At 40.3% G+C, this 14038-nt stretch overlaps 2 protein-coding genes across 2 annotated transcripts in view; one reads left to right on the top strand and one right to left on the bottom strand.

Moving 5' to 3' along the window:
* emc1 (ER membrane protein complex subunit 1) overlaps positions 1-510 on the bottom strand; it is a 29862-nt gene extending 29352 nt beyond the window's left edge. Inside the window, exon 1 of the mRNA XM_043675856.2 lies at positions 380-510. Within this exon, the coding sequence (XP_043531791.2) occupies positions 380-468 (89 nt within the window). The 5' untranslated portion in view covers positions 469-510. The remainder of the gene's footprint in view (positions 1-379) is intronic.
* Positions 511-766: 256 nt separating this feature from the next.
* mrto4 (MRT4 homolog, ribosome maturation factor) lies at positions 767-7951 on the top strand. The gene is made up of 8 exons (XM_043675858.2): positions 767-921; positions 1080-1138; positions 2785-2888; positions 6636-6717; positions 6934-7001; positions 7118-7269; positions 7396-7472; positions 7659-7951. The coding sequence occupies exons 1-8, from the start codon at positions 894-896 to the stop codon at positions 7752-7754; spliced, it is 666 nt and encodes a 221-aa protein (XP_043531793.1). The 5' UTR covers positions 767-893; the 3' UTR covers positions 7755-7951.
* Positions 7952-14038: the final 6087 nt, after the last annotated feature.

The following is a 14038-nucleotide window of genomic DNA, read 5'->3' as shown; positions in this document are numbered from 1 at the left end:
TCGCTCTGTTCCAGCACACCCTTAAAACTGTACAATTTGGTTTATGCTGCCTTCTTATTTTCCAAATTAAGATTTAATTCAAACTTTGTCGAATTCCAGTCAATTGATAGGGTTTTCAATGAATTTGCATTAGTCATGAATTCCGCCTCTTCCTCAACAGGTTTGGGATTCGGAGAGTGGCGGCAGCATAGGCGGTCTGTTCCCGCCCCTACCCCAAGTACTTGGAATAAAACTAACCAGTCGCTCCCCCCTGAGACCCTTCCAAACCCGGTCTCTAAGGGAAAGGGCAAGCTTCAGCTCCAGGATAACAACAACAACAACATTCTTATTTATAATACAACCCTCCAGGAAGCAGGGGCTTCTCTTCCTAGGAACTCACCAGTCGAATTTCCCGACTTGATCCTCGTAAATCGCCGCCGAAAACTCAAAGAGAGCGAAAATAAGCCAAATCTCAGAGAGAACCACCATCACTGCTCGGTCCTCCAATATCCCAGAATGTACAGAGATAACAGTCCTCCACAATCCCAGAATGCTCGCGGAGTTTGGTCCTCCAATATCCCAGAAAACGCGAAATACTACTCGGCAAACTTTTATGTGCGAACCCAGTGTGCAGATATAAATAATACTCAGAAGTTGTTTTTAATTGGATAAATCAATAAATCTGACTTATTATATCTGAGTCTGACGTCTCGGTGTTGATTTAATCCCGTGTAAATATACAGGCAGAGTGAAGGCGCCATTAATCCCATAACACCCTGGGCAAGAGGGTCCTGAACGTTTGGCAGTTGGCGTGAGTGTGGTGGCAACACGTTTTGTAACTTGGAGCCTGGAGAAAGAGGGACCCGGCCCCACACACCCGGAGCCGGGAGAGCAAGAGACCCGGCTCCGACACCATGCCGCGATCTCGGCGTGACAAGCGGGGTAGGGGCTTAAATCTGTCCTGGGCCGAATTACTATTATATTTGGCCGAATTTAGAGTCCGAGACTGTCCACAAATCCGGATTCAGAACCTAAATAAGTTCCAGTCTCAATAGTTGGATGGTTCGACAAACTCATTCCTTTTTGTGTTATTTCTGCAGTTTCTTTGACTAAGACAACGAAGAAAGGATTACAAGTTAAACAGAATCTGATCGAGGAGGTGAGTTAACAAGGTAAATACTGTCGTTTTAGAGTGGCGTCCAATCCATCCCGTTCTCTGCACCCATCCCTCGGACACAAACCTGACCTTCTGTGAGCAGTCTTTTCCCCACCACACCTGGTCCTGGAAAACCTTTCAAATAATTCCCAACTGTTTAGTCTTCAGCCCACGGTTTACCAAAACGTTGACATGTCTGTCGATTTGTTTAAGAACGCTTCACCGTCTTTTTATTTATCTCTAGTAAAAACCCTCGCTATCCCTACTCGTGGAACAACTCCTCTATGTTCTCCACAGATCTGGTTGGATCCTAACAAAATAATCCTTGGTTGTCGATTTCTAGTTGTCTGTTTGAATCCCTTTATCCCTTTTTTCTTGGCTCTGCTATTCCCCACCTCCAAGGATCTCATGAACTACAGGCTCTAATATTTGACCAACTCTTCCAATCCTTGCTCATGGAGTTAAGAATCTCATTATCCCAATTCTAGCTCAAAACCAGACTTTCCATTTCCTCTCCACTTTGTTAATTCATCATACCCATTACAGAAACATAGGCTAAGGCAGAAACAGTACCTGTAGAACAATACAGCGCAAAACAGGCCCTTCGGCCCTCGATGTTGTGCAGACCTGTGAACTATTCTCGGCTCGTCCCCCTACACTGCCACCATTATATATGTGCTTAAATTGTTTAAATCTCCCTAACGTGGCTGAACTAACTACATTGGCAGGTAGGGCATTCCATGCTCTGAGTAAAGAACTATCTACTGAATAAACATCTATGCCTATTCCAATGCTGCATTGGTCACTGCAAACCTGCACTTCATAGACCATGTTCTGACTTACTCCAAATCACATTGACCCATCATCAATATACATGCTAACTTACAGTGGATCCCTGGTTCAGCAATGCCTAAAATTTTTCATGCTAATCCTCATGTTCAAATTTCTTCATGGGCTCACTGTTTCCTATCTCTGTAACCTTTGTTCCAATGTTACTGGCCATGCGCTTGGCTGTTGAGTTCCAAAGTTACACTTTTTTAATTCTTTAAAGGCACCTTGTAAAACCTAGCTTTGGCCAATCTTTAGTCACCCACTGTGATATCCTTTTGTGAAACTAATAGCTCTGTATCTAATGTTGAGTGACAGTCACGTTAAGTGAATTATAGGCTTATACAGCACAAAAGCAGCCTTTTTGGTACAACTCATCTGTGCCAACCAGTTATCCTGAACTGATGTAGTCCCATTTGCTCGCATTTGGCCCAGATTCCTGTAAACTCTCCTCTTCTTATCCCCTTCCAGTTGCCTTTTAACTGTTGTAATTCTGTCCACTTCCACCACGCCCTGTAGTAGCATGTTTGATACATCACCCTCTGTGAAAAAGTACCTTTTTAAATCTTTCCCCTCTCAACTATGCCCACTCCCCTATCCATGCTCCCACGATTCTATAAACCTCCATAAGGTTATCCCTCAGCCACCTACGTTCCAAGAAAAAAAGCCACAACCTATTCAGTCTCTCTTTGAGTTGCTTTTATGTGCAAGTTATTAAGGTTAATTAATTCTTCACTGAAATTAATAAAATATCTGGTGGAATACTAATTAACTATGCTGATAGTCTATTTGAACCCTTATTGCTGGTGTTTTTTTTTAAGTTACGAAAATGTGTGGACACCTACAAGAACCTATTTGTCTTTTCTATTGAGAATATGCGGAATAACAAGTTGAAGGATATGCGGAGTGCTTGGAAACATAGTCGGTGAGTATTTGACATTAAACCTCCTGCCCCAGAGACATATTAACTGAAGTAGAATGGATACTCAGATATTTGACACTAATTTTTATTTTTGGTATGTAATTTTGGAATCTTGGAACAACAGAAGCCAATGATCATCTTGAGCCCATTTTGCCATTGCATTACATTGTGGCTGAGCCGTGTTTAATTCCAGTCACCTTTCATGTTTTTGATTCCTTGTGCATCCAGCAGTATACTATCTACAAGATGCACTGTAAAAATTCACCAAGACTCCAACATAACGTTGTGGGTGTTTCTACAACAAATGAATGGCAGCAGTTCAAGCTGTTCACCACCACCTTCTCAAGGGCAATTAGGGATAGGCAATAAGCTCTGGCCTGGCCAGTGAAACCCATATTCCATAAGGGTCTGGTTTCCCACAATGTCTTGTGAAGCTGAATTGTGTGGTAAATGGAAAAAATTAAGTTAAGATATGGACACAAGTTCATCCTTTTTTTTTAAAAAAAAAGGCCCTAGCATTGTGATTTTTCTACTAGAAACCAGATCAGGTGTAAAATATTCTTAGAATTAGCGGCTCAACAATTGGACACTGATGTAGGTTTTGAAGTTCTATTCAAAATATGGACACAATTTATAGGAAATATGATCCATTAAGTATACCTGAGGCATGGTCAGCCTTTAATAAATTTAGAAAGAAAGTTTGATATCCTAAAATGAAACTGAATGGGATTCGACAGATTATATACAAGATTGTTTCTTTGTTTGTTTCTTTGTTTGTTTGTTAATTCCTAATTCAGTGCTTGCCTTTTCAGTTATTTGGGATGTGTTTAGGTATTGAAAATGGATAGACTCCTAGCTTTAATTGGAGTTAGATTTTCAGAAAGAAAGAGGTGTTGGGAAAAGATATCAGTAACCTTTTGTAATTTTTAAAAAAAGGGAAAATGTTCAGTCTTAGCTAATTTCATGGCTCATATACTTAGAGTCAGAGAGGTGTACAGCATGGTCCAACTCGTCCATGCCGACCAGATATTCTAACCTAATCTAGTCCCATTCACCGGCTCTTTCCCAAATCCCTCTAAACCCTTCTTATTCATATACCCATTCAGGTGCCTTTTAAATGCTGTAATTGTACCAGCTTCCACACTTCTGGCAGCTCATTCCATACACACAACACCCTCTGTGTGGAAAAAGTTGTACCTTAGGTCCCTTTTAAATCTTTGCCCTCTTGCTCTAAACCTATGCTCTCTAGTTCTGGACTCCCCCACCCTTGGGAAAAGACCTTGTCTGTTTATCCTATCCATGCCCCTCATAAGTTTATACGCAAACAATGGCGGCCGCTGTCTTAGCAGCAATGCAAGATTGCCCAAGTAAAGTTTTATAAGCATCAATATGAAAGGAGAATCAAAATAAACCAAGTGGCTATGGATATTCCTCTAGCAAATAAAGCAAACAACATAATGTGGGGAAATGTAACAGTAGACTAAACTCAGGAATGCCTCTAAACTATTCAACAGATGTTTTTGATGCAGCTTGAAACACTTATGTCATGAATTATCACAAACAGAAGTACATATGGTTTTTTAAAATTGGAAGGTTCAGGATACTGGTGAGACCAATCAGGCAAGGGTAACTGCACTAGTTAAGACTTTTCAGCTCAGTAATGAATGCTTTAACCACAATCACATTGAATGTGATTGTCAGAATGTTTCTCTGTTGGATAATATATGCATATTCGTAATGCATGAAATGAATTGGTTAAAATGTTACTTAAATAGATTTTGACCAAGATAAATTAAAAGGGAATTTCAGAAAATAAGTCAGGTTTTGGGGGCTTTTTAAATCTCAGTTAAACTTTTAAGCAGAATAAATCAGGAATCAACAGCACCTGGAAAGTTTTGATCACCATCAGGTTGTCCCAGAACAATTTTCCATCTGGGGAAAATGAACATACCAGTAAAGAAATTTGATTGGACAGTTACACTTGGAAGAGACCAACTGCCAGTTATGACATATTGAAACTGAATTGTCTGATGAGACATGCTACTGTTGAGGAAATTGAGAGCATTAAATAAACTACATTCAAAAAAGGAGCACATTTGTGGTTCCAACCTTGGGTGACCCAAAGATGTGAAGCTAATCCTTTTTATAGCAAAACTTCATATGCATATGCCAATCTCCTGTATGGCAAGATTTATCATCTACTTGGTGGGAATGAATAGATGTTATCCATTATCTTGGGACTCCATGAAAATAAACATTAGTTAAAAGTATGTAAGCTGCTGAAAATTTGACATTGATAGAAGATTAACAACAGGAATATATTTATCCAAAATTGTAAACTAAATCCTAATATAAGTTTTCCAGTCTGAGAAGTTTATCTATAGAATGTTTTGTGGACAACCGTTCTTTTTGGGATAACTTATGTTCAAAAGCATTAACTTTGCCATTATAACAGGATTCTAAGAAAGAGATTTCTAAACTGAAGAGTGTTCGTACTTGTTGGCAGTTGTCAGAATGTTTCTCAAAAAATCTGCTTGCTGTATAGAAATTGTTGGAATTCTTGAAGATGGACATCTGACTTTGAGGACTGAGGAAAATATCAATTTTTGTCTCAGTCACTTTGTGATTAAATCTTTTTCGTTCAAAGAAAGGGGACCATGAAAGGCTTGTATTTTATGGAATATTAAAAAATATAATTTTGATCAGTTGTATTATAAACAATGGAAAATCATATTTACTTCTAATAGTTTTGGCCAAGGATTGGTTGTATGTCATCAAAAGTTTTTTTTATTTAAAAAATAAGAAGGGATTTATTTTCCTTCAACCTGATATAATACCTCCATTACCATCAAATCCTGAGGTGAAACTTGAACCCAGGCCTTCTAGCCCAGAGGAAGGGACACACTACCACTGCAGCACAAGTTATTTTAAGTCTATCTGTTCAGACATGCTGTGACAAACCTCATGGATAAGTGAGACTTGAACCCAGACCATCTGGCTCACGGGGAACTGTCATTGCATCACATGACTTTTATTGGATAAGAGGGCAATATGTTAATATAGCAAGTAGTTAAGCAAATAATGGGGGATTAATCAATCATTTGACTGCGTAGACAAAAATGGGAGGTTGTTGGAATGGCTGTTTGCAAGGAGCTGTTAGACTGAGTGGTTAATTAACTCCACCCACAAACAACGGTAACGCAGTTTCTATCTCACTGACTTAACTCCATATCGGCACCTTCATGCCTACCTCTGACGTAAATCTTATCAGCTTCAGTTGTGAGATCTCTGTGACTTTTCAATTCCAAGATGCTCTTTTATTTTGGAACTAAGGCAGTGAAGTCAAATATTTTCAATGTGAACATCATATTCCATCTGCCATAGACTAGATTAATCTATTTACATACCTATCACTGTCCCTTTCGAGGCTTTGTATTGCTATTTACATTATTTACTGTGCCACCTAATCTGAGCAAATTTATATATGAGAAAACAAAATACTGTGAATGTTGGAAATCTGGAATAGGTTCAATAAAAACAAAGTGCCACAGAAACTCCTGTATGACAGCATCCGTGGAAAGGGAGACCGTTTGACACCTCTTCTAAACATACTGAACCAGTAGTTATATTCTGTGAATTGAGTGCATGTTCATTATCCTGATTGGGGAAGATACAATTACCTCAGCAGGTAAATAGCTTGACTATCAGTTTTGTTTAAGCGTGAAACTATATTGTTCTCTGCTTGAACAGGTTTTTCTTTGGTAAAAACAAAGTGATGATGGTGGCACTGGGAAAAGAACCAGCAGATGAGTACAAGGATGGTTTGCACAAGGTAAGCTCTCTGAATAGGCCATTTATGAAACCAGTGAATCTTTTGAGCCTATATTTCCAGAAGCAAAACTTGTTTGTTTTTGTCTCATGTTTCAAGTTTGTCTTGCTTAAGTTGTGATGAAAGGTCATTGCGAAACAGTAATCCTGCATTGCAATCTTCTAATGCAGCCTGATCTGAATATTTCCAGCATGTGCAGAATTTGTTTTCTCTCTCTAGATCAGTAAACAGTTGCAAGGTGAAGTTGGTCTTCTGTTCACTAATCGAACAAAAGTGGAAGTGATTGAGTGAGTCTCCCAATGTTTTTTTTGTTTACTTTCTTTGACCTGCTTAAGCTGCACCCATTCCTTTTAATTTTTTAGTCTTTCTACTGAGTAATATACTCTCTTGCTCAAATCAATAGGTGGTTTGATCAGTACACAGAGTCTGATTTTGCCCGTGCTGGGAATATAGCTACAATGGCTGTTACGCTAGATGCTGGGCCCCTGCCACAGTTCACGCACTCCCTTGAACCACAACTGCGACAGCTTGGGTTACCAACCTCTCTGAAGAAAGGTATGATAGTAAACATCAAGTTATGCAAACTGATCGTGAAGAGTAGCCGGTGATCCAATTTTCGACTTTCATAGAGAAAAGAAAAAGATTCAGAATTGGATTTCACTTGTGGTCTCTCTCTCCTAGGTGTTGTGACATTATTATCTGATTATGATGTATGTAAAGAAGGTGCCTCGCTGACGCCTGAACAAGCACGTCTTCTGGTTAGTCTTTACTTTCAATAAATAGCTTGCAGGAATTGAAGTCACTATGACCAGCTGGAATCTGTTGTTAAGTTGAAAAACATATCTACAAGTCAAAAGAATTCTCCAATTTTCAGTATTCCAATAAAAATACAAGTATGGGTGACATGGATACTGATTCCCAATTGTTCACTGTCTTTTCTCCAGAAATTGCTTGGTATTGAAATGGCAACCTTCAAAGTGACGATAAACTGCATGTGGAACTCTGAGACTGGTGAATTTGAGCAACTGACAACTGATTGATGCAACAAGCAAAGGGTGGAGGAAATGTATGAAGAGCAAGAGTGACTGAGTGCAAGTTGAAGGGCTGAAGCCTGCGTTTCAAAAGTCGCAGTTTCAGTGACTAATTAACAATTTTACAATCATTTGGGAAACAACTGTTGCACATGTGGACACTGAATTAAGTGAGCATTTTTAATAAAGTTTGGAACTTCAACAGATTTATTGGCTGGGTCTCATCTACTGGTGCAAGAGATGTGCAGTACTGCAGTTAATTGGTATGTACTGATCTTTGAGGAACCTGTTAACATGAAGATCTTAACATTACAAACAAACAACCCGATATAATGTCCTATCCAAGTTCTTAACTGCTAATGAATATCTTTGAAATGTCACTTTTGTGACTACTGGGGAAGGCAGTGGCATGGTGTCACTGGACGTGTGCTGGGAATAGTTACAGTTGCTCTTACACACAGCCACTTCACTTTGTCTTCAGCCATAGCTGCCTCACCTGGGTTACCAATCTCTGAAGAATAGCAATAAGCAATGATAGTTCATGCAAAGTGGGGATGACAGTAGTCAGTATTATTCCCAGTTTCTGTTGTTACAAATGAAAGGTGAAGACTTGGAACAGTAAGTAGTAGCTCACTTTGTCAATCTATAACCTGTTTGACCACTTTGCAGCTAATGGATGACTTTGAAATGGTAAGATTGGGGAAAGCAAGAGTATAGTAGTATTGTCACTGTCAGAACCCCAGGCAAATGTTCTAGAGGCTGGTTCTGAATCCTGTTGTTACTGTTGGCAACACTTGAACTTAAAAGGTGACCATGTAACCATTGTTGATTGATGTAAAAGTAGCGTTTAGGGATACTGTGTGTTCCGGTCTGGATAACTCTAGATCCAGAATTTGGCTGCATGTTAACTTTATTCCGGGTTTTAGAGATGGTGATAAATGCTGGTCTAGCCACCATCTCCCACATTCCATTATTGAGCTTACGTTTTTAGTAATGTCAGAGCCACTTTAGGAGCCACAAGATGCTATGACCAGTTTCTTCAGTGTGGGGGGGGGGGTTGTTTGCTGAAGAATAGAACATTCTACTCTATAAAGAGACTAGAGGCCTTTTCTATGCTTTCACAGGTAGCTAAGACTGTAGTTTGAGAGATGGTGGCCTCATAAAAATGTTAAAGGATTGTAAAGGGAATGCATGGGAATAAAATCCTATTGTGAGAATTTAATTTTAATGACTAAAATGCTAATCTTAATAAAGCTACCAGATTATCATAACAAATGTGGTTTTGTTCACTAGTGTCCTACATGGGATGAAATCTGCCATTCTTACCCAGTGTGCTGCAGATCTGGAATAACCTATATGATTTGACTATTAACTGTTCAATGCAAGTAGGATTAGGGCCAATTAGAGTAAGATTAGGGCCAATCAAGCATAGTAGTGGGAAGTTGTGCGTGGAGTTGGAGATAAGTTTTAAATGAATACTTTCGTAAGTATTCACACTAGAAAAAGACAATTTGGTTGTGGAGAATACTGAGATACAGGCAACTAGACTAGATGGGATTGAGGTGCATGATGAGGAGGTGTTAAAAATTCTGGAAAGTGTAAAAACAGAAGTCCCCTGGGCCAGTTGAGATTTATCCTAGGATTCTCTGGGAAGCCACGGAGGAGATTGCAGAACCTTTGGCTTTGATCTTTATCGAGTTTTGAGAAGATTTGTAGCTCAGGCTGAGGTTTTGGATGTAGGTTTGCTCGCTGAGCTGGAAGGTTCATTTCCAGATGTTTTGTTACCCTACTAGGTAATATCTTCAGTGGGCCTCAGGCTGAAAATTCCTGCTTTCTATTTATATGTTTTGGGTTGGTGATGTCATTTCGTGTGGTGCTGTTGTTTCCTGTGGTGAAGTCACTTCCTGTTCCTTTTCTCAGGGGTGGTAGATGGGGTCTAACTCTGTGTTTGTTGATAGAGTAACAGTTGGAGTGCCATGCTTCTAGGAATTCTTGTGTGTGTCTTTGTTTGGCTTGTCCTAGGATGGATATGTTGTTCCAGTCGAAGTGGTGTCCTTCCTCATCTGTATGTGAGGATACTAGTGAGAGAGGGTCATGTTGTTTTGTAGCTAGTTGGTGTTCATGTATCCTGGTGGCTAGTTTTCTGCCTGTTTGTCCAATGTAGTGTTTGTTACAGTCCTTGCACGTATTTTGTTAATGACATTAGTTTTGTTTGTTGCCTGTATAGGGTCTTTCAAGTTCATTAGCTGCTGTTTTAGTGTGTTGGTGGGTTTGTGGGCTACCATGATGCCAAGGGGTCTGAGTAGTCTGGCAGTCATTTCCAAGATGTCTTTGATGTAGGGGGCATGGCTAAGGTTTCTGGACGTGTTCTGTCTGCTTGTTTGGGTTTGTTGCTGAGAAATCGGTGGTCTGTGTTCATTGGGCACCCATTTTTTTTTTTTTAATACACAATGTAGATTTTCCACTGCTCTGCGTAGTAACTCTGCAACAGTGTGTGTTGGCTCGTTGAAATATTGTTCTGATGTAGCTTCGTTTGTGGGTGTTGGGATGATTGCTTCTGTAGTTCAATTTTTGGTCTGTATATGTTGTTTTTCTATAGACGCTGGTTTGAAGCTCCCCATTGGCTGTTTGTTCTACTGTGACATCTAGGAATGGCAGTTTGTTGTTTTCCTCCTCTTTAGTGAATTTTATGCCAGTAAGGATATTATTGATGTTCTTGAAGGCTTCCTCTAACTTGTTTAGTGATGACAAAGGTGTCATCCACGTAGCGGACCCAGAGTTTGGGTTAGATGGTTGGCAGAGCTGTTTGGTCAAGTCTCTGCATTACTGCCTCTAAGAACCCTGATATCGGAGATCCCATGGGTGTTCCGTTTGTTTGTCTGTAGGTTTTGTTGTTGAAGGTGAAGTGGGTGGTACAGCATAGGTCCACTAGCTTGATGATACTGCTCTTGCTGATGAAGTTAGTGGTGTTTGGCGTATGTGTCTTTGGGTCTTCTAATAGTGTAGTCAGTGTTTCCTTGGCCAGGTTAATGTTGATTGAAGTTGATCTTTGTCATCATTGTCTGCAGGAATAGTGCCAGAAGACTGGAGGACAGCAAATGTTGTTCTCTTGTTCAAGAATGGGAGTAGAGACAACCCTGGTAATTATAGACCAGTGAGCCTTACTTTAGTTCTGGGTAAAGCATTGGAAAGGGTTATAAGAGAGGATTTATAATCATCTAAAAAGGAATAAGTTGATCAGGGATAATCAACATAGTTTTGTGAAGGGTAGGTAGTGCCTCTCAAACCTTTGAGTTCTTTGAGAAGGTGACCAAACAGGTGGATGAGGGCAAAATGGTTCACGTGGTATATCTAGATTTCAGTAAGGCATTTGATAAGGTTCCCCACAGCAGGGTATTGGACAAAATATGGAGACATGGGATTGAGGATGATTTCGCAGTGTGGATCAGAAATTGGTGAGCTGAAAGAAGACAGGATGATGGTTGATGGGAAATGCTCATCCTGGAGTTCAGTTACTCGTGTGGTACTGCAAGGATCTGTTTTGGATCCACTGCTGTTTGACACTTTTTATAAATGACCCCGATGAGTGCATAGAAGGATGGGTTAGTAAATTTGTGAATGACACTAAGGTTAGTAGAGTTGTGGATAGTGACAAAGGATGTTGTAGGTTAGAGAGACAGATAAGCTGCAGAGCTGCGCTGAGAGGTAGCAAATGGAGTTTAATGCAGAAAGGTAAGAGGTGATTCACTTTGGAAGGAGTAACAGGAATGCAGAGAACTGGGCTCATGGTAAGATTCTGGGCAGTGTAGATGAGCAAAGAGATCTCTGTACAGGTACATTGTTCCCTGAAAGTTGCCACCCAGGCTGATAGGGTTGTTAAGAAGGTATACGGTGTGTTTGATTTTATTGGTAGATTGAGTTTCAGAACCATGAGATCATGCAGCTGTACAAAATTCTAGTGCGGCCATGTTTTGGAATATTGTATACCATTCTGATCTACCACATTATAGGAAGGATGTGGAAGCTTTTGAAAAGGAGATTTACTAGTATGTTGCCTGGTATGGAGGGAAGGTCCGACAAGAAAAGGCTGAGGGACTTGAAGCAGTTTTCATTAGAAAGAAAGTTGAAAGATAACTTGATTAAGACAAGATAATCAGAAGGTTACATAGGTTGGACAGTGAGAGCCTTTTGCCTCAGATGGCAATGGTTAGCACGAGGGGACATAGCTTTAAATTGAGTGGTGGTAGACATTGGACAGATGTCAAAGGCAGTTTCCTTATTCAGTAGTAGGGCCATGGAACGCACTGCCTGCAACAGTTGTCGACTTGCCAAGTTTAAGGGCACTAAAGTGGTCGTTGGATAGGCATATAGGTGAGAATGAAATAGTGTAGGTTAGATTGGCTTCAGATTCGTTCCACAGGTTGCCACAACATCGAGAACCAAGGGCCTATACTGCACTATAACATGCTCTAATAGCCTTGTAAGCCTCCCCAGTTATATCAAACTGCCATAAATCGTAGGTGTACCTCACCCCATGGCCGCAGGGGTAATTAGGAAGAACCAATAAATGCCTTTCCAGTGATGTTTGTAATAACCATAACCACAGGTGAGGTGCTTGAAGTCTGGAGGTTGGTTAATGTGGTGCCACTACTTAAGAAAAGTGGTAAGGAAAAGCCAGCGAATTATAGACCAGGGTGAGCCTGGTATCAGTGGTGGGAAAGTTGTTGGAAGGAATCCTGAGGAACAGGTTTTACATGTATTTGGAAAGGCAAGGACTAATTTGGGATAATCAACTTGTCTCAACTTGAGTTTTTTTTAAGAAATTATGAAGAGGATTGAGGGCAGAGCAGTGAATGTGAAATATATGGACTTCAGTGAGTTATTCAACAAGGTTCCTCATGGTAAATTGGTTAGCAAGATTAGATCACATGGAATACAGGGGGAAATAGCCATTTAGATGCAAAACTGGCATGAAAGTAGAAGAGACAGGGTGGTGGTGGTGGTGGTGGAGGGTTGTTTTTCAGACTGGAGACCTGTAACCAGCAGTGTGCCACAAGGATCAGTGCTAGGGTCTACTGCTTTTTGTCATTATATAAACAATTTGGATGTGAACATAGGTATGGTTAGTAGGTGTGTAGATTGCACCAAAATTGGCAGTGTAGTGGACAGCAAAGATTACCTCAATATAGAATAGGATCTTGATCAGATGGGCTGAGGAATGGCGAACTGAGTTTAATTTAGATAAATGCAAGGTGCTGCATTTTGGAAACTTCAATCAGAGCAGAAATTATACACTTAACAGTAAGGTCCTGGAGAGAGTTGCTGAATAGAGACCTTGGAGTGCATGTTCATAGCTCCTTGAAAGTAGAGTCACAGGTAGAAAGGATAGTGAAGGTGTTTGGTCAGAGTATGGAGTACAGGAGTTGGGAGGACATGTTGTGGCTGTACAGGACATTGGTTAGACCACTGTTGGAATATTGCATGCAATTCTGGTGTCCTTCCTATTGGAAAGATCTTGTGAAACTTGAAAGGGTTCAGAAAAGATGTACAAGGACGTTGCCAGGGTTGGAGGATTTGAGCTATAGGGAGAGGCTGAATAGGCTAGGGCTGTTTTCCCTGGAGCGTCGGAGGCTGAGGGGTGACCTTATAGAGATTTACAAAATCATGAGGGGCATGGATAGGATAAATAGACAAGGTCTTTTCCCTGGGGTCAGGGAGTCCAGAATTAGAGGACATATGTTTAGGGTGAGAGGGGAAAGATATAAAAGAGACCTAAGAAGCAACCTTTTCAAGCAGAGGGTGTTGTGTGTATGGAATAAGCTGTCAGAGAAAACGGAGGAGGCTGGGACAATTGCAACATTTAAAAGGCAACTGGATGTATATGAATAGGAAGAGTTTGGAGGGATATGGGCCAAGTGCTAGTAAATAGGACTCTATTAGGTTAGGATATCTGGTAAGCATGGACCAATTGGACCGAAGGATCTGTTTCTATACTGTACATCTCTAAGACTCTAAATGGAGTTTAATTTAGATAAGTGAGGTGGTGCATTTTGGAAAAAATAAATCCATGCAGGACCTGCACACTTAATGTAAGGTCTCAGGGAGTATTGTTCAACAGACCTCAGTGTACAGTTCATAGTTTCTTGAAAGTCGAGTCTGATATAGACAGGATAGTGAAGGTGTTGGTTTGCTTTCCTTTATTGGTCAGAATATTTGAGTGGAGGATTTGGGAGGTCATGTTGCAGCTATACAGGACATGGGTTCAACCACTTTTGGAATACTGTATTCAATTC

This window comes from Chiloscyllium plagiosum, unplaced genomic scaffold (genome assembly GCF_037043375.1).
Source record: "Chiloscyllium plagiosum isolate Xiang-an unplaced genomic scaffold, Cpla_swu_hap1 HiC_scaffold_37, whole genome shotgun sequence".
NCBI lineage: Eukaryota > Metazoa > Chordata > Chondrichthyes > Orectolobiformes > Hemiscylliidae > Chiloscyllium > Chiloscyllium plagiosum.
Note: the sequence above shows the minus strand (reverse complement) of the source record. Positions and strands in the feature narration are given on the sequence as shown.